The following is a 19,760-nucleotide window of genomic DNA, read 5'->3' on the forward strand; positions in this document are numbered from 1 at the left end:
GAACAAAAATAAATTGGCAAGAAAAAAAAAATAAACACTTTCAAATAGCCATGGTCTTCAGTTGGAACTAACAGGAGAATTTGAAATTGCAGTGGAACATGGGCCTTCTTCAGCCAAACATATTTGTTTATAAAAACTAAAGGATGTTAGAGATGGTAATCATACCAGCTTATCCTCTGAAATTTCTGCTGGCTCAAGTGAAATGGTGCTGCCCTATGTCCTACTGTGGCGTTTCTTTCGTAACCAAAATTGCTTTAGGATTGGAAGCTTGTAACTTTGAGGACAAGAACAGAGTAGACTTAGCTAGCTGGACAAACAAGAGCAGAGTTTTAATATCTCATGAGGAAGTGAAGCACTAACAGGTTGTTCCAGGAAGTTCAGGAGGAGTAGAGTCGATGTTGACAGTTCCTACCTGAACAATGTTTTATTGTTGGTAATAAAAGCAGAAGTCGCTTCCTGAAAGTGAAGGCGTGAAAAGGAGAAATTGCTATAGCAAAATTAAAAATAAGAGGAGATGATGGTCTTGGTGTGGCACGCAATGTTCCAGAATATTCTCCTCCTTGCTCTTAGCGAGTTGCTTCTGTATGAATAATGTGCCACATCACTACATCACCCTCCTATGCAGAAATGCTACATTTCCACTTTCCAAACCAAGGGATGCATTTTATTTTACCTTTAGAAGAGAAACAACAACCAAAGGCAAAAGCGCTACATTATCTTAGGTAGCTCTCTTGGAAAGAGTTCCTTTTTTCCTCCTGCTCAGACTACCTACAAATACTGGGAATATATTTTATTTTCAAACCTGATGTATGACATCTGGTAACTCATTTATTGCTAATGAAGTTTCTACAGGAAGCAGCAGTCACAGGTATCTGAGTGTATTTTTCAGTTGGCAAAGTGTTGTTTACCTTTTATTGGTCCAGCATCCCTGCCTCTTATCACAGGCTCATTTAATTAGAAAACACAACACCCCACATAGAAAATGGAGTGGTAAATAATAGTAGATAGAATGGCCTAAACTTTTAAAATTACAATCAGTGGTGTGGTACTATTGTAATTTAATTTCTTAAATTATATAGGTGTTCAAGAGAATGAGTAGAGCTGGCAAAACTGTCTTGTCCAAGTAGCTTTCCAGCAGTGTCAGTCAGCCCCTCTCTGAGCCTTTTCACTTGTTTTTGGTGCTTCATCTTCTCCCATTTCCGGCACCGCACACAGTTTCCCAGTCTGTCTTATCCAAATTTGCTTGCAGCGAGAAAGTTAGTCATTTACAACATAGTGTGAATTTAATAACACTAACGGAACTCTCACACCTACATGATCTTATAGCATCTCCACATACATGATCTCACTTGGTGTTTCGAACAACGCTGTGAGCCAGACTAGACAGGTACTTTTTACTTCATCATTACCATAAACTTCATTGTCATTATCATCAGTTCCAGATGAAGAAAATGAATCACAGGTTAAGTGAGAAGCTGCACAGTTTATAAGAGGTGAATCATGTATGGCATGCCTTGTTTTATTGCACTGCACTTTATTTGGCTTCACAAGTGTTACATTTTTCACAAACTGAAGGCAAGACCCTCCACCAGCAGAAAGGTAACAACTCACTTTGTTGTGATACTTCCTTAATAGTGATGGTCTGGAACTGAGTCCACAATATCTCTGAGCTATGCCTGTAGCTGGGTCAGACCTTTTGGTTCCCATAACCACGCTCTTGAGTCTTTTAACTCTGGCTCTCACATGAGTCAGTGTGTACCCTCCCCCAGGTAGATCTTCATTCCAATGGATGCATGGAGGTGGGTCTCGCCCACCCCACTTTAGTTAAAGAAATTCCAGACACCTATGAGTTGGTGCAAATATTTTACTAGGTAATATCCTGTGGGTCTCCCCACAACACTTATCCTGAATGTTTAAAAGAAATATACGGTTTACTGAGTAATCTCAAGCTGAACTTAGGTTTTGAGGCCTCAGAAGAGCCAAATGAAAACATTTTATAAAATGTTTATAGCTGAGGGCACTTGTGTTTTTTGTTGGATTTGGTTTTGCCTGTTAGTCATAATCATCAGTATATGAGGTCTGAGAATTAAGTTCGTGAACTCATCCTAGAAAAAGTGCTACATACCTCATGTCACCTTCAACGTACTCCCTTGGGAAGCTATACACTGATGCCAGTGACTAGTCCACCCTTCAAAGCAATTTTGGAACTCTTTTTCTGGAATAGCCATCACAGCTGTCATCGTATTACGCTTGATGTCCTGAATGTCATCAAAATGTCTTCCTTTCAGTATTTCCTTTATGTTTGAATAAAGAAAGAAGTCATTGGGGCCCAGATCTGCTGAGTAGGGTGGGTGTTCCAGTACAGTTATTTGTTTACTGGCTAAAATGTCCCTTACAGACAGTGCCTTGTGAGCTGGTGCATTGTCCTGATGCAAGAGCCATGAATTATTGGCGAAAAGTTCAGGTCATCTAACTTTTCCACACAGCCTTTTCAGCACTTCCAAATAGTAAATTTGATTAATTGTTTGTCCAGTTGGTACAAATTCATGATGAATAATCCCTCTGATATCAAAAAAGGTTAGCATCACTGTTGTAACAAGTTCTCGAACTTAATTGTCACACTGCATATAACCCATAGTTGCAAATTAAGATGCTGATGGGCAGTGATTTTAACACTTCAGTGTACATTACAGTCACCTGGAGGGCTCATTAAAACTCAGATGGCTGCACCCACTCACAGAGTTTCTGATTCAGTAGGTCTAGGGTGGGGCCCGAGATTTGCATTCCTGAGGAATTCCCAGGTGACACTAGTACTGCTGTTTCAGAGACCACATTTTCAGAACCATTGCCACACGGTAGGTGACGTAAGCAAAAGAACACTAATGCTGTGGCCCTCGGTGGTGATGGAGCACTTGAAGTGTGGCTAGATTCAACTGAGACGTGCTGGAAACATCTATTAGACTCTGGATTTGGAAGACTTGGTACACAAAAAAAAGAATATAAAGTAACAAATAATTTTCTATTGACTACATGTTGAAATGACAATATTTTGGATATGTAGTGTTAAATGACATATAGTATCACAACTAATTTCACCTGGTTTTTACTTTTTAATGTAGCTACTAGGGAAATTGAAATTACATATGTGCTCATAGTACATTTCTTTTGAACAGCACTGACCTAAAGCATCAGAAAATAGTGAGTGCTGGGGAGTAGTGAACTGTAGAGGATTCAAATCCCCAAAGCTGTAAATATTTTGAGGGGCAAAGAAAATATATCTGTTGGCCAGATTTAGCCTGAGGACCCCACTTTGTACCCAAACATTTGCTGTCACAAGTATTAAATGTAGAACCTATACAGTATCTACCATTTTGCCTTTCTTTCATCATTAATCAAGTGCCTCATCATAATTCTTGAAATAAAAGCATTTTAGATTATACTAAGGAAAATATGTCTGCTTTTTGTAGATACAGAGAACAGACTGGTGGTTGCCAGAGGCGGGAGCTGGGGACAGGCAAAATGGGTGGGTCAAAGGGTACAAACAGCTATAAAATACACAAGTCATGGGGATGTAATGGACCGCATGGTGACTACAGTTTATAATACTGTATTGCATATTTGAGTGTTGCTAAGAAAGTAGACATTAAACATTCTCCTAATAAGAATGTTTATGTATGTATGGTGACGGATGGCAGCTAGACTTATTGTGGTGATTATTTCACAATATATACAAATATCAAATGATTATTTTGTACACCTGAATTAATGTAAGTTCTATGTCATTTATACCCCGATTAAAAAAAATTTCTACTAAACTTCTGAATGAAAAAATTTCAATTAGTCTTTTGAAATTCTGAGCTTTCTTTTACTAAATTTATTTTCAAAGTGCTTTTTTATGTATTCCAAAGACATTACTTTTTACCTTTAACAGTCTATGAGAACAGGTTTTGGTATTCCCACTCTAAATATTTTGTAATATTTAAAGGATAATAAAGTAAGAGATTAAGTTCCTTGCATATGATTATGCTGCTGGTTAGTGAGAGAAAAGACTTTTCAGCAGGACTCTAGTTCAGTGCTTTCTCTGTCAGTCTGTTCTGCTGTCTCTCCATTTTAACAGCACTTTAATGTTAAAAAAAAAAGTATAATACCTACAAAACTGTTTGAAAAAATGTAACTATGAATAAATCAAATAAAATTACTGTCATGCAGGGTGTCATGCGGGTCTCTGGTCCCACTCCCCACATAAGAACGCAGGACATGGTGAGGCCAAAAAGGAACACCCACGGAGCCACAGATAGGGGGGTCATACCATTATAGTCTCGCTGGCGGCTGGGATGGAGACACAGGAAGCAGGAGCCACACGATCTGCAACCCGCCGTCCACTTGTCTCTGCCAACCAATCCCACTTGCTAACTGCAACCCGCCGTGCTAACTGCAATCTGCTCTTGCTAGCTCAGCCACCATCTTCTTGCTGGCCCCCTATCATCTGCTAGAGTAGCCACGGCAGTTATATTAATGGCCAATGGCTCACTGGTTACAGCTGACGGCCAACTAGCCACAGCTAATGGCCATCCAATCACAGTTGATGGCCATTTACTACCCCAGTGAGGGCGAGAGCCTGGAAACTGCACTCCTGGCTCTGTCCCCACAATTACCCTTATGGAATTCAATGTCTCAGGACAAAAGTCCATTTAGTTCTTCAAAACATTGACTAATATAATACTTCAAAATGTTATTCTATTAATAAATATTACTGTGAGGTTCTTTTATAATTCTCTCCCTTCACATCTGTTTTTATCTGGTCAGCTGAACCACCTTAACTAATTCCTGAACTTTAAAGTTGGATTTCCCACAAAGCATCTGAGAGTAGGTTCATTTTGTATGAGTTATTTTAACAATAACACATCGTCCCACCTTTTTCATAGGATGATGTAATTTTGAGTGCCTAACTTCAGGGTATGCTTTTAATTTTGATTTACAGCCATGAACCAATGTCCTTAACCTTTTACCTGGTATTGCCAATTAACAACAAAGGGGATGCCTGAGAAGCTCAGAGTCTTTGGCCATAAATGAATGAAACCAGCTAGTCTAGCTAGGGCCCAAACCTGTAACCTTGACCTCATTAACCTTGGGTCACAACCAGTTATCCAAATGTTGTGCTGGGGAAACATTCCTTTGAATAGATATTTTTTTTTTAAAGGGAGGGGAAAAAAACCCACTGTCACTGTAATATAATTATCTTATATGGAGTTTCTTTATTCATCTTCATTAAAAAATAAAATTATGTTCATTTTATTTTTAATAAAAAGCATTCTTATAGTTAATTATGGAATGTTATATCATTTGGCATTAGTAGTATTTATATTGGTAATAATTAGCTGATTTATCAGGTCACTTGTACTTGTCAAGCCATTATTGCCTTTGTCTTCAAAAAATGTATTCCTATTTAAAAGAAAGATTATGAAATGTCAGTGTTTCAGGAGATTTCTTTACACGTGTACCAGTGCCCTGATGATGGAGAGGTCTAGAGAAGCTAAGTGACTAGTTCAGGGTCACCTAGCTAGTGAGTGGGAAAGCCAAAATTAAAACTAGTCTCCTTACACATTGTGCAGGACTAATTAGTAAACTATCATTTGAAGACCTACTGCAATCAGGACATTGGGAAAATTGGGGAAACATATACAATATATTGAATATTTAATTCTTCCAGCTTCATTTGAAATTTATGGTGATGTGATTTGTATAATGTTAAAAACTTTAATCTGAAATAAATTGCTATGTGGCCAATAATCTCTAACATAAAATGTATAATACATATAAATTCTATAATAGTATCATAATTTCTTAAGGGTATAAATTAATTAGTGCTTCCTTTCCTGCCCAATAACTTTCCTCATGCCCCGTAAAATGGAAATTGAAATGAGATGAGCAGTTTCTGCTGCTGACTTAGTCTCAAAGAAGCAAATTGGAGTGGCCTCCCTAGTTGAATAAAGCAACTATGGTTGACCGAGGGGCCCACCTTTTCTATCAGCTGTAAAAGAAAAGCTTGTGAAGAGTCTCCAAGTGCCATATTATTAAAAATGATGTTTCATTCCCCTTGATGTCTAAGATGCTGATCCTTTGAAATGCGTTTATGATTCCCTCAAGGAAATTCTATGAGTCCATAAGTTTGAAGAATTTGGGAATATACTAGGACAGGGGTTCATTTCTACATAAACTTTCTTCCAAGTTAGATTTTATCATCTTTTCCTCCTAATCTCTGGAGCCCTACTCTGTCTAGGCTCATTAGAATGGCTCTATATTTAACATAACTAGAATATTTTCTACTAATACTAACACATCGAAGGAAGATTTTTAAGCGCATGATTAGACGTAATCACACATCTTTCACCCCTACCTGTTTCTCTTTTCCTTTTGAAATTTAAAGAAAGAAATCATACAACACAAACAGCCAAGAGCTTAGGATGGAAAAGTATAAAGGGAAATATAGGAATGAAGACAGTCGTTCAGCACAAATGAGTTGTTTAAACCATAATTTATGATAAGTAGGAGCTTCTGGAGTGGAGATGGATTTCATTATAGTTTAATGTCACATTATTAGATATTAGAGGATTGAATAATTTCCAAGAAGCTAAAATTTAGAATTAACATTTTACTTTCCTTGAAATGTGTACCCTAACTTGAAAAGAACTTCTGAAGATCCTTTCATAAAGTTGAATTCCTTAAGTTCTTGGGCTATTTTGAATGAAGCAAGGTGATGGGGGAGCAGCTGAGGATGTCACAACACTTCTCCACCATCACCACAGTCGGTGACAATTGGTGTGTGCAGAAATAAGAAAGCAGCTCATGCTGTTTTCATTTCTTGCGAGGGCAGGCCACCGTGGGTAATATGGACTTGGGAAGAGGGCCGCAAACTGAGACATAGCATGCAGCCATTCTTTAGGTCTGAGGAGATTGACACTTAAATACTTAATTAGTATGGCATTCATCATTTTAATAAAATGTTTTGTATTAAGAGAAATAATCATCCAGGAATCTCAGAGATGAAAAAAAATCACCTCTAAGGAAGTGTGGCTAGGATTGCCAACCAAGAGCCTGACATTCTCCTGTCCATCTGACTTGAAAACAGTTCCGGTCACTTGTGCTATATGCGGGCTCCCTGCCATGTTCCCTTCTTCGTGGCTGCCAGCATGGAGGAGAGTGCCACCCGGAAAGACTCGGATGTCACATCAAAAGGCATGATGGCGATGAGGGACAGGAAGAGGAACAATACTATACTCCAAAGTTTATTGGGCCCAAGGAACTTACTATCTTAGGAACTTACTAAGTACTATCTCCAAAGAATGTGCAGGGCAACTTCCAGTCAAGGCGAAGACAATGGACTATGCAGTCATGGACATCCCCCTTCTTTCTCTAAACACAGGAAATATCAGTTCATGGCCCTAAATGGAAACTCTATGAGCCAGAGAAGAACCAGCACCAGATACACAGCTGAGATTAGGGTTTCCAGGCGGGAATTCCCACCCACTCTCGGGAACGTTTTTCACTTTTCTGTTCCCGAATCCCAAGAAAAGGTGGTCAGGAAATCGGGAAAATCGGCTCCTTGAACCCAGGTGGTTGGTAGTATCGGCCATCACTTTGTAGACACGATTCATCGTGGAGAACAGAAAACAGTTTATATCTCGGGATTCGGGAACGAGAAAGCAAAAACAATCCTGAGAACCGGTGGGAATTCCCACCCGGAAACCCTAACTGAGATAAAGCTCTAATGACTGCGAGGATGGAAGTCAAGACCACAAGGCTTATGTACTGAGGGCAACTGAAGCTAGGTTTCTTGGTTAAAGCCAGGAACTGAAAAGTACTGCCTATTGTGACCAAATACTAGAAAACTAATGTAGACGAGCCAAAATTTAAGAACGTGTGAAGAGTTTAATCCGTAGTATCTGCAGACAAAGTATGGGATTGGAAACTAGGCTGGAACTGGCATTAAAAACTTTTCCAGATCAAGTGAGTGTTTGCATGCCCAAGCAGAACTTTCAGAGCCCACCACCATCCAGACATTAAGGCCTCCTAAGGAAATTATTTCCCATTACAGATGACCTCAGAGTCAAAGATTACAACTCCTAAGATGAGGGCAAATACCAAGAAAGAGCCTCTACCAAGTAAACAAATAGAGCTTATACCTTAAGGAACTACAAATAGTAAAGCAATTAGACAGGGACCCTTAACATACAGATGTTCAAACTGTTTAAGGAGAAAAGGGTAGAAATAGATCCCATAAAATAAGAACAGGAGGTTTAGAAATAAGAACAAGTAGATTTGAAAAAGAACACGTAGAAACCCTAAAATTTTAGTGCTCCTTCTATGTCTCAGTGAGCTCACAAATGGATGCTGACTAACAGTTGTTCCCTACAGAATGCTGCATTCGCTACTGCGGGGGAACACACAGGAGCAGAAGCAGTTGCTTTCTAAAGTCTGAAGTATATACTCAGAGAAATAAAGAGAATGACTTTTCAATAGGATGTTTTATTGAGCTGTCCAGCCTTACAAGCAAATGATGTACAAACACTGGCCTACTCTTTTTGATATTTGAGAAAGATACTTTGATAGAAGATTATTCTAAAATATAATTGTTGGTCTTTTAGTTCTCTCTTTATTATAATAGGAAACTATGGGGTATTTTTTTTTCTTTAGAGTGCAGACACTTAAAAAGACTCTTGAAATGAACAATTTTATTACGTAAAATCTTAAGAGGGTATTAATATTCTAATCAAAAGTCTTGGACAAATATTCTTAGAATTAAAAAAGAAAGAAAAAAATCTTCTTTCTGACGCTTGTTTTTAAGAACCCGAGAAGCTGTCAAGGCGTACAGGTGACTCCAGGGGACCAGGCGGTAGATTCACGTGAGGCCATCACGAGCCAGCCTTGTGTTTGCAGCGGCCTGGAAGTTCCCACCTGACTCATGGCAAATTTATTCAGCTGCTTACAATTATTTTTTACTCATACTTGGGAAGAACAATAGCTTAGTATTTTTAGCCTTTTAATGGCAAGAGGAGGAGATTACCAACAGCAAAGATTCAAATAAAGCACATCTATGAGACACTTACTGTTTGAAAGATATGCCCAGTGCTTTCACGTTATCTCATTTAATTCCTACAACAGTCATGTGCAATAAGGTCATTGTTCCCATTTCTTACAGAAAAGGAGGCTCATGTTCAGAGAAATGGGGTGACTGACCCAGAGCCACACAGATTTGTAAGTGGCACAGGAAGATTCCATGACAAGTCTTTTGACTCCAAATCCCATCTTCTTTCCCTCAAGAGAAAATGGTGCTGTAGAATTCACGTAAGCCACAAATCCTGGGTGAAGGCTATGGTGAGACCCAGACAGAAGGAGAGGTGGAGACACTGGAGTTTTTTTCATCAGTATCCTACCTACTTATATACTGGGAAGAAGAAACAGGATGAAACTAAAATGGAGCTGCTTTCTGGGACTCACAAGTTTGGTTCCTAGTAGAACACATCATTTTGTCCTTCAGCTCTTCACCAAAATGGCATCCTTTCAAAGAAAAAAGAACCCTGCTTTTTCCCATTCATGTGTCATCCATGTAAGGTGGCTGCCAATCCCAAGTTCAATTTTCCCTCCTTCCTGAGAACCAGGTTTCCTAGGGAAGCCTATCAGTGGGAGAAATGGGTGAAGGGGGTGGGGTGGCAAAGGTAAAAAGAAAAAAAAAAGGGCAATCATTATAAATGTTCACACTAAAAACAAAAGAAAGCCAAAACGAGTGCATACCAGAGAACGACATTTCTTATTTCTTACACACCAGTAGGGTCTGTTCTCCTCCCATCCAGTGCACCTTCAGACCCCACACCCCAGCCCAGACACTGGTGCAGTGTCTGTAAGTTTACAGGAACAGTTTCCCATAGATGATGCTGCAGACATTTGTAAGAAGGGACAAGTGATGACACATCTCTACTTCGCCTTGGCTGACCAGCTGGTTGGTTGCCTTTAAGTTCTAACCACTCTGTTTTCCACACACCCTCCAAAGCCAAATGCCAGCTTCTTAGGGAAGTACCCATCATCACCCCCTACACCACCACTACCAGGCTGGGTCAATGGTTACATAGAACATTCCACAGGCCTCTTGTATGGTAAAGTATTCAACACACTGGAGATAATTCTGTCTTTAAGGCTCCTGTACCCCCAGCTAGACTCAAATGGAAGAGAAGGTGTATGACTTTATTCACTATGCATCCCTGCGCCCAGCACACAGTAGGTGTTCAGTGAATACAGGATGATGAGTGGATGACTACTCACAGAATGCACTATTTGCATTTCTGCTTCTCTGCACTCCCCCTGCCCCCGCTGTTTCCATCACTTAAAATTCTTCTCCCCCTTTCCTCTACCCTCAAGTATGAGGAAATTTGTTTCCTTATTAGGTAGGAAGTCTTGGCAATTACTTATATAAACATTTATGTAAAATGTTCTTAGGATTAGTATAGTCCGTACTATGTCCAGAGTTTCTCAAGTGACATAGCCATTAAAATAAAATATGCGTCACTGAAATTTCCAGGGATGCTCTCTTAGCTGTTCAGAGCAACCTTTACATGTTCAACATTAGTCAGTCTGGACTGATGGCAACTGAAAGAGAGGCTGACCTCAAGTCTGTGAAGAAACTGCAGTCCCAAACTTTGTTTCTAAATTGGTCCTTTTAAATGCAAACGTTTTCCCATAGAAATTCTTTTCATAAATGATGGTTACAGTTTCCGCCTGTCAATAAAATCCTACCTACTTTAGATATAGGATTAATGACCCCAACCTTAGTTGTGTGCTCTCAAAGGAGGGTCACGAGAGGAAAGAAGGGTGTGGGGAGGGGCTGCGGGGAGGGTATTTCCTCCCTGAATCCAAGCTCAGGACACCGGAGGGATCCTAACGCATCAAATTTATTCTTTCCAATCTTTTAGTGCCCTTGTGCCCAAACTGAAACAAATATTTACCTCTGCCCTAGTTTTTCCTTATGGAGTTCACCCAGGCTGTTTTAATCTTTGAGATTCTTTAACCTTGACATTTTTAATTTTTTCCTAGGCAAAATCCAACTTATCTGAACTAGATGTTAGCAGAGAAAATAAGTAAATGAATCCACATTAAGGTATAAATGACTGCTAGCCAATAAACCTTTTATGAAGCAATTTTTAATAGAAAATATTTATTTACTGAAATGAAGTTATACTTCTAATTTGGCATAATTTCAGTAATTATAATAAAATGTACTGAAAAATCAGCAAAGTGTAGGGAAATCCATCTGGATGAGAAGAAAATAGGTCATACCTCCGTGAGATCCTAGCCCTAGTTTCTGTCAAATTATTCCTTCTTTTCATCTTCTGATTTGTAAACCACAGATTTCTTAAAGTGTCAGGGCTTATTTTTTGTCTGGTTTGGTTTGGTTTGGGTTTGGGTTTCTCATCCAATTTGAGGCCCAGTTGACTTGGAGTATCTTCTGAGGTTCTTTGAGCAGAATGGAAATTGATTTCATTACCCATAGAAATTAGTCTCAATAGTCTATATTGTTAGCTTTTAAGTTATATGCTATTCATTCATTCATTTCTCCACTCACTGTCTTATTTATCAGACATTTATCATATGCCCCATGGGACGTGCCAGGGCCCACACTGGTAAACAGGCCCTACCCTCAAGCAGCTGACCAACCAGCGGAGAAGACAGATATGCCAACAGACCATCACAATACAGCCTCAAAACCTGCATCCAAAGTGCCAAAGCAGCTCAGAAAATGGAACAGCCAATTGCCCAGAACAGTCAGGAAGGCTTCTCAGAGGATGGGATATTTGCCTGTTTGCAGATGCTAATGTCCCCATGAATGAGAAGAGAAGAAAGGGATTCGATTATATAAAGCTGAGTGCAAAGGAGACTTGTTAATGAGACTCCCCAAAGCACAGATGGAGAGAATAACTGCCTCTGCAGGGGAGGCAAAGTAGCCACTTAAGAACCTCTCTTCCCAGTTACCTCTTAAAACCTGCCTCCTTGAGTCTCATCTCTTTCACAGCAGCACTTTGCACCCAGGTGGACCCTACCTTAGGTCAGTGTGTTCATCCAGCCCTCCCGGATGCAAACACTGCTGTCCTGGGCAGGCGAGTAGTGTCACACCTGGTCCTCTCGCCCAGGACGCGTTGCTGTAAAGAGAATGTACAGCCATGCTCGCTAGGTCCCCACTCCTGCAGTAGCAGTAGGACCTTCACCTGGCACCACTGCCCCGGGCTGGCCTATGCCAACCGCGCCTGTGCCCCGGGCTGGCCTTGCCCAGAGAGTGCTGATGCCATGTCCTATGATGCTTCCCTCACGGCATCTGCAGTCTCCTTCCCGAGGATTCTCTCAGGAACCCTTGTCTAGGGCAGAATCTGTTGATGTTTTTAAATCACATCAATGAATAGTTTGTTGATTATGTAAGATATTGGAGCAAATATTTGCATTTGTTTTTATGGAGCTCATTCCTAAGCTTCTGATTCTTCCTACAATTCTAAAGAACTGTTGCTATCTCGAGCCCCCACAAAAAAACATGATTTGTTGATAATTCTGACCTAATCTATTCACTTGACATCCTTGTTATACAAATGGTTAACCTTAAAGTTAACTCCAGAAATACTTGGCAGGCACAAAAGTTAGGAAGTTCAGACCCTTTTGCTAGACTGAGTTGGAAGTTAGAGTCAGTGGTGACGGCCTGTAGCAAGCAGCCTGGAAATCCATGGAAAGTGCTATTCCCCAGAGTCCCGAGCCCTCCTTCTATCCCCTCTCAAGTCAGTTCCCCCAATAACCAATTCCTCAGTCACCTCGAGATAGCGATTCTGACCACTGAAGGCAGGATGCGAATAATTTTCATACCTAAGTAAAGACTGGGAGATGAGATAAATGGTTTAAAAAACAAGATGCAGATGTGTCACCCTTCTGAGGTTAAAGACAAATTAATTACTTAGCCTTGCTTACCTCAGGAAAATTTCAAGTCTTTCTGAATAATTTAATGCAGTAGTGTTTTCTGAGATTTAGATTATGTTTTTAAAATCAGTTTGGAAGCTAGGATTTACTTCTAAAAAAAAAAAAAAAACGCAAAGGACCTAGATAAGTTTATTCATATAGGCCCGCACTTCTATTGGGAGGATATTATCACTTCCTAGAAAAACAATGTGTTCTAAAAATTAATTTAAATGTGTAATCTAAACTTTATCAGGTCACAGTTTTTCTCCAGAAAAATGTGATCTAATTTTTTTCCCCTACGACTAAAGTTGAGTTACTGAATTTATGATTGAGAAATAAAACTTTGTTTATAACTAGAAGTTCATTTGTTTCATTACCTTTCCATTTTCTTTTTCTTCAGGTGCATTTGTGTCTGAGACTAATTAACCCAGGAGATCAAAATGATCCTCAACTCTTCCGCTGAAGATGGTATCAAAAGAATCCAAGATGACTGTCCCAAAGCTGGAAGGCACAATTACATATTTGTCATGATCCCTACTTTATACAGTATCATCTTTGTGGTGGGGATATTTGGAAACAGCTTGGTGGTTATTGTCATTTACTTTTACATGAAACTGAAGACAGTGGCCAGTATTTTTCTTCTGAATTTAGCCCTGGCTGACTTATGCTTTTTACTGACTTTGCCACTGTGGGCGGTCTACACCGCTATGGAATACCGCTGGCCCTTTGGCAATTACCTCTGCAAAATCGCGTCAGCCAGCGTCAATTTCAACCTCTACGCTAGTGTATTTCTGCTCACGTGCCTCAGCATTGATCGCTACGTGGCCATCGTTCACCCAATGAAGTCCCGCCTCCGGCGCACAATGCTTGTAGCCAAAGTCACCTGCATCGTTATTTGGCTACTGGCTGGCTTGGCCAGTTTACCAACTATAATCCATCGAAATGTATTTTTCATCGAGAACACCAATATCACAGTTTGTGCTTTCCATTACGAAATGCAAAATTCAACCCTCCCTGCTGGGCTGGGCCTAACCAAGAACATACTGGGTTTCTTGTTTCCTTTTCTGATCATTCTTACAAGTTATACTCTTATTTGGAAGACCCTAAAGAAGGCTTATGAGATTCAGAAGAACAAGCCAAGAAATGATGATATTTTCAAGATCATTGTGGCAATCGTGCTTTTCTTTTTCTTTTCCTGGGTCCCCCACCAGATATTCACTTTCCTGGATGTGCTGATTCAGCTGGGCGTCATACATGACTGTAAAATTACAGATATTGTTGACACTGCCATGCCCATCACTATTTGCATAGCTTACTTTAATAATTGCCTTAATCCTCTCTTCTATGGCTTCCTCGGGAAAAAATTTAAAAAGTATTTTCTCCAGCTTCTGAAGTACATCCCCCCAAAGGCCAAATCCCACTCGAGCCTATCAACAAAAATGAGCACGCTTTCCTACCGCCCTTCAGATAATGGAAGCTCCTCCACCAAGAAGCCTGCCCTGTGTGTTGAGGTTGAGTAATGCACTTGAAGTCTGTCTGTGAAGTGATCTTCTGAAAAAAGGGGCAAGAGAAACATTCCTCAACCGCACTTCACTACCAAATAGGCATCAGCTACCTTTCGGAAATTTAAGGGAGTGGACTGCCTGACTGCATTGACTTCTAACCTCTGAACAAAAGCTTTTCTTTTCCTTTGCAACAAAACAAAGCAACGCAACATTTTGCCACATTTTGCGTTAGATAGAGGCTGGTTGCTCAAAGAACAATGTCAGAAACTGGTCAAATGTGTTGATTTGGAAAATTTTACTAGTAGAAATGCCATCTCCCCAGTCCTCTTGTTCTGTTATTTTTGATTTCCACCTAAAGGTATTTAGAATATGTTAAACATTTAGAGGAGCAAGACAAGATCAGAGCTCAAGATAATTTTCCCCAGTTTCCAAAGGGCCATACAGCTTTTGTGCTTATTTAGCTATTAGCAACTGTGGTCCACTTGTACAGGCTACTCCATATTTTGTGCAAAGACTTGCTAAGCAGTGTCTGTCAAGTGTCAGAAACTTGTGCAGTTCAACGAGTGTCTTATTGGTTCACACTGCCAAAACAAGCCAGCTAAATGGCTTATTTGTATAATGATGTTTCTAAAGCCAAGTATTAAAGTGAAACTATTTGGTCCCAGGTAGTAGTGTCTTCCTAGTCATATTAGTTTCATTTCACATGTGAGAAGTATATATATTTGCGGTAAAAAGATTATATGTCATAAAGTATGCCTTACTATTATAAAAAAGTATATATTCTACCTATATATGTATATGTATATCTATATCTCTAAACTGTTGTTACTTGATTAAAATCTGGTAAAGTTATATTTGCATTAAAATAAAATAATTTTATTGTAACTTAATCTTCAATACTCAAAATAGGTACTGATTATTCAGCTTCAGCTTCAGGTGTACAGCGCAGTGCTCAGGCAGCTACACTGTCCATGAAGTGGTCTCCCTAATAAGACATGTGCCCATCTGACCCCCTACAAAATCTTTACATTATTGATTATATTCCCCAAACTGTCTTTCATATCCCCGTGGCAATCCTGTGGCTACCAATTTGTGCTTTCTAATCCCCTCCCCTTCTCCCTCATCCCCACCCTCCTCCCAACTAGCAACTATCAGTTTTTCCTCTATATCCCTGAGACTATTTCTGTTCAGTTTGCTCATTTATTCGGTTTAGATTTCACCATATAAGTGAGATCATATGGCATTTGTCTTTCTCCGACTGACTTATTTCACTTAGCATAATATTTTCTAGGTCCATCCATATCGTTGCAAATGGAAAGATTTCCTTCTTCTTTATGGCCGAGTAATACTCCATTGTGTCAACTATAATTTTACACATATATATATGTATAGTCACAGGATATGGAGTACAGCGTACAGCATAGGAAATATAGTCAATGGAATTGTAACAGCTATATACGATGTCAGAGGGAAAATAGTTTGGGGGAGGGGGTTACCACTTTGTGAGGGGTGTAAATGTCTATTACATTGTTTTATACACCTGAAACTAATAAAAAAATACATGCACATGCACACACACACACAAAGACACATATAAGAAATGACTGCCAAGTTTTATAAGATGCTAAAACCTATTATACACCTATTTTAATAAACATATTTTTGTTAAAAATATAGATACTGATTTATTTTTAAAACAAGATGATTGTGAATAAGTACAAACTTATTTCCATGTAAATGTTGATACAACTGATGGTTTAATACTGTTGGTTATAGATTTCATATTCTACCATTGAAATAATACGTTTTATTCCAGTGCACAACATGGAATAAATATATCATTTTCAATTTTCCAAAGTTTTTCACACAACAAAGAGAAAAAATCCTTCCTTATAACACTAAAATAATAAATTATTATTACATATTTTTAATAAGAGGATTTTTCTAATTATATAGATGTTCATTGTATGAAATTTAGAAGATATAGGAAAGCATAAAAAAGAAGTCATATTTAGATCTTTCACTCAAAAATTATCATTTTTTGACACTTGGGTGCATTTTCTTCTACTGTTTTTGTATTCATTATATACATGTACATATATAAATAATGATATTGGAGTCACAACGTATAGAGTACTTTGTATACAGATTTTTCACTTAATGTCATAGCATAGTAGATTGCTACATCATTAAATATCCTTCTAAAACATTTTAACTATGAAGTTAGTTTATAACTTCAATGATTAATGTTGTTTTTTCAGTGAGATCAACTTAATATTGAAGCTGATAGTCTACTTACTAAAATTATAGGATGGGATGCCATAATTTATTCTTCATGAACATATTTACAGGTTAGGTGGACTCCTTATTTTTTGGAATATTTTTTTAATTTATGCAGAAAGGAATATTTACCACACAGATCTGGGCGCCCAACAGAACTCAAGGGCAATATGTATTTCCTAACATACATTCCAATTCTTGTATTCCCTGTCAAAGATTTGTCTTTTCAGTCGATGATTCATTGATTCATGGAGTCTGTACATTTTGTATTATATACCTACTCTGTGCTGGGGAATTAGAGTTGTGTAACATATAGCTTAGAACATGTGCCAAACATTTCAATCACCTGCTATGCGCACTATGAAGGAGCCACGTGAGAAGTAGCTTGATTTCTAAGGCATGGAAAGGCTCACAGAGGTTTGATACCACAGATTCTCAGTTTCATAACTCAGTATACTGAGGCTTTTTTTTTCCCCCAAAAAATACATGCTAACCTGAGGAAACAGGGAGGAAAAAACAGACTCAGACAGGTCACAAAAGTGGTGAGTGAAGAAAACAAGTTCCAGAGAATTTTGGATAGTGGTATGAAAGGTGAGATCCCTGAGGGTAGAGAAGAAAGTAAATCAGGAGGAGCTGAGATACAAAGAGGCTGTGGACAGTAGCCACACACTGCCTCAACGGGCAGGATGCAAACCTCAAAAGAGAGCTTCATACAGATGTTTAGGGTCCCAGGGCCATGTTGGAGCCACCGGACCCGACCAACCAGAAGAAGAGGGAACCTAAATATTAGGGGGGGCAGTAAGCTATAAACAAAATGATATGGGGCAAGACTCAAATGTATCTTATTTATATATTTTAAGTGCATGTTGAGAGAGAAAAGGTCCTCTGTAGAGCCATACTGGAGACTTTGATGAGAATGAAGAATGAATAGAAAGAGAATAAGGAAATGGAAGAGGTGGAATATTGGAACTAATGATCAGAGTCAGATTTTCCAAATTTAAAATTTTGATTGAGTCAGTTAAAATATGACATCTGTAACTACATCCACTCTTGTCTAATATATTTTTGTAGTGGATCCTTGTGTGCAGTGTCCATTATCATGTGAATTCACCACCTCACCCTAGGACTACCATTTTCCTACGTAACCCTATCCCCAGGCAACAGTTAATTGGTCCAATGAACCAATCTTTTAAAATGAACCAATCTTTTTTTCTTTCCTAAGGATTTTTCAAACAGGTACTAGTGAGAGTGAAGTTAACAGTAAAGTCAAGAAAGTCCTAGTGTTGTTTGAGTCCTTCATTCTATTTATGTCGGATGTCCAGCTATATCCCTGCCCACCTCACATTTGAAACCAGCATCCATGTCTCTAATGAAGGGACAAAATATAATATCTATAGCTGAGATCTACATGTATTCCTCCCTCTTGATCAATAAGAATTTCCCTTCTGAAGTGGCCAGCACATCACCCATTGGCCACCCATCAGGAATGATACCAATTTAGATCCCAAACTATCTTGGTCCATATCTTAATAAGAAGTCATAGGGACTGTCTCTCTTTCATGTGCCTTATTATGAGAGGGTGAAGACCAGGACTTCCAGTAGTGTGTGTGTGTTAGAGGAGAAGAGGAGTGATGATATAGGAGGACCTATAGTTGGATGGGACTAAGAGTACTACAGTCCCTACTACTGTAAGTTATTGTAAACTGAGATCTCTGGCTGAGGTGGCACACTGGTAAAACACTCTTTTCTTGCCCAAGAAATTGTAACAAATCTGATTCGGGCCATGAAATAGTAAGTAAAGAGAGGAAATGAGCACCCTGCACCACCTGAGAGCTCAAATACATGGTCTGCAGCTGCCTGGACCCTCCTCTGCTCTGTGACCTGGATGTTCTCTAGTTCTTACAGAGCCTGACAACACAGCAACATACCCTGCCCAAATCCTGTGGAAAAGGCCTTTGTTCGACGAGGCCACCCTTTACTTGAGAAATGAGGTAATTGGGGTCTAAAAAATGAATTTTCACAATCAGAAAAAGCCAGAATTAGATTATTCTCTTTTTGTTAAAGACAATAACTTAGAATGAGAGAATTTAGCTTAATATTTCATTCTAAATCACTCATATGTAAAGAAGCTTTGTATATATATATATATATATATATATATATATATATATATATATATGAGTGGTTTAGAATCATATATCTTCTAAGACTTTAAAACCAAGATTTGTACTTCAGGCAGCATGATAGGAAAATATTTATCTATGTGCACAAGAGATAAATTTGATGAATAAATGATGTTAATTTTGTAACTATTAAAAGCCAGTTTAATACTATGATAACTTTGCTTCAAATTCAAAATGATGATGAGCCATATATGCCCCTGGGCTCCTTTCTTGATTCGTCCCATGTCTTTAAAAGCTTCTTTCAAAAAGCAAAATGAGCACTAGAAATACTTGCTGAACCTCCCAATGAGTTGGAATATAGCTCACGGAACTTCTTTTTCGAGCCTAATGAAGTTCCCCTATGCCACATGGGCACACACAGTTGCTACATGATAATTTTGGCAAAATAAACTTCAATTCTCCAAAATGGCAGCTAGACAGCAGGCTGGGTGGTGTTAACCAACAGGCAGAAGCCCTCATAGAGTTTATCACAGACAAGAGAGCATCATATATGCAGACTCCTGAGCAGATGTGCTGTGAGTTAGCAGGCACTGTGTGATGGAAGAACCCCCAGATGTGGATCCATTTTGACTGGTGGCGTTCTCCTAGCTATTGCTGTTAAAGAAGTGTCTAAGTAGTATTGAATGGACACAAAGCAAAGTATATTAGTCAAAGGATATGAGGGCAATTCTCTAAAGCTGCACCTGAACTTTAATCATTGGAGTCATGCAATAACAACAACAACAATAACACACACACACACACACACACACACACACACACACACACACATGCACACACACGAAGAAAGAAAAGAAGAATCTCTAAG

The 19,760-nt window shown here is 39.0% G+C and overlaps 1 protein-coding gene across 5 annotated transcripts in view; it reads left to right on the top strand.

The window, feature by feature from the left end:
- Window positions 1–14,603, top strand: part of AGTR1 (angiotensin II receptor type 1) — a 52,332-nt gene extending 37,729 nt beyond the window's left edge. For 4 of the 5 annotated variants that reach the window (XM_033091088.1, XM_033091096.1, XM_033091079.1 and 1 more), the window contains one exon: window positions 13,385–14,603. In XM_033091088.1, the coding sequence (XP_032946979.1) occupies window positions 13,425–14,504 (1,080 nt within the window). In that variant the 5' untranslated portion in view covers window positions 13,385–13,424 and the 3' untranslated portion in view covers window positions 14,505–14,603. Of the gene's footprint in view, window positions 1–9,199; window positions 9,346–13,384 lie in introns of all 5 variants that reach the window. The other variant, XM_033091109.1, reaches the window with a different exon arrangement.
- Window positions 14,604–19,760: the final 5,157 nt, after the last annotated feature.

The sequence above is a fragment of the Rhinolophus ferrumequinum genome, chromosome 2, assembly GCF_004115265.2.
Source record: "Rhinolophus ferrumequinum isolate MPI-CBG mRhiFer1 chromosome 2, mRhiFer1_v1.p, whole genome shotgun sequence".
Classification (NCBI taxonomy): Eukaryota; Metazoa; Chordata; class Mammalia; order Chiroptera; family Rhinolophidae; genus Rhinolophus; species Rhinolophus ferrumequinum.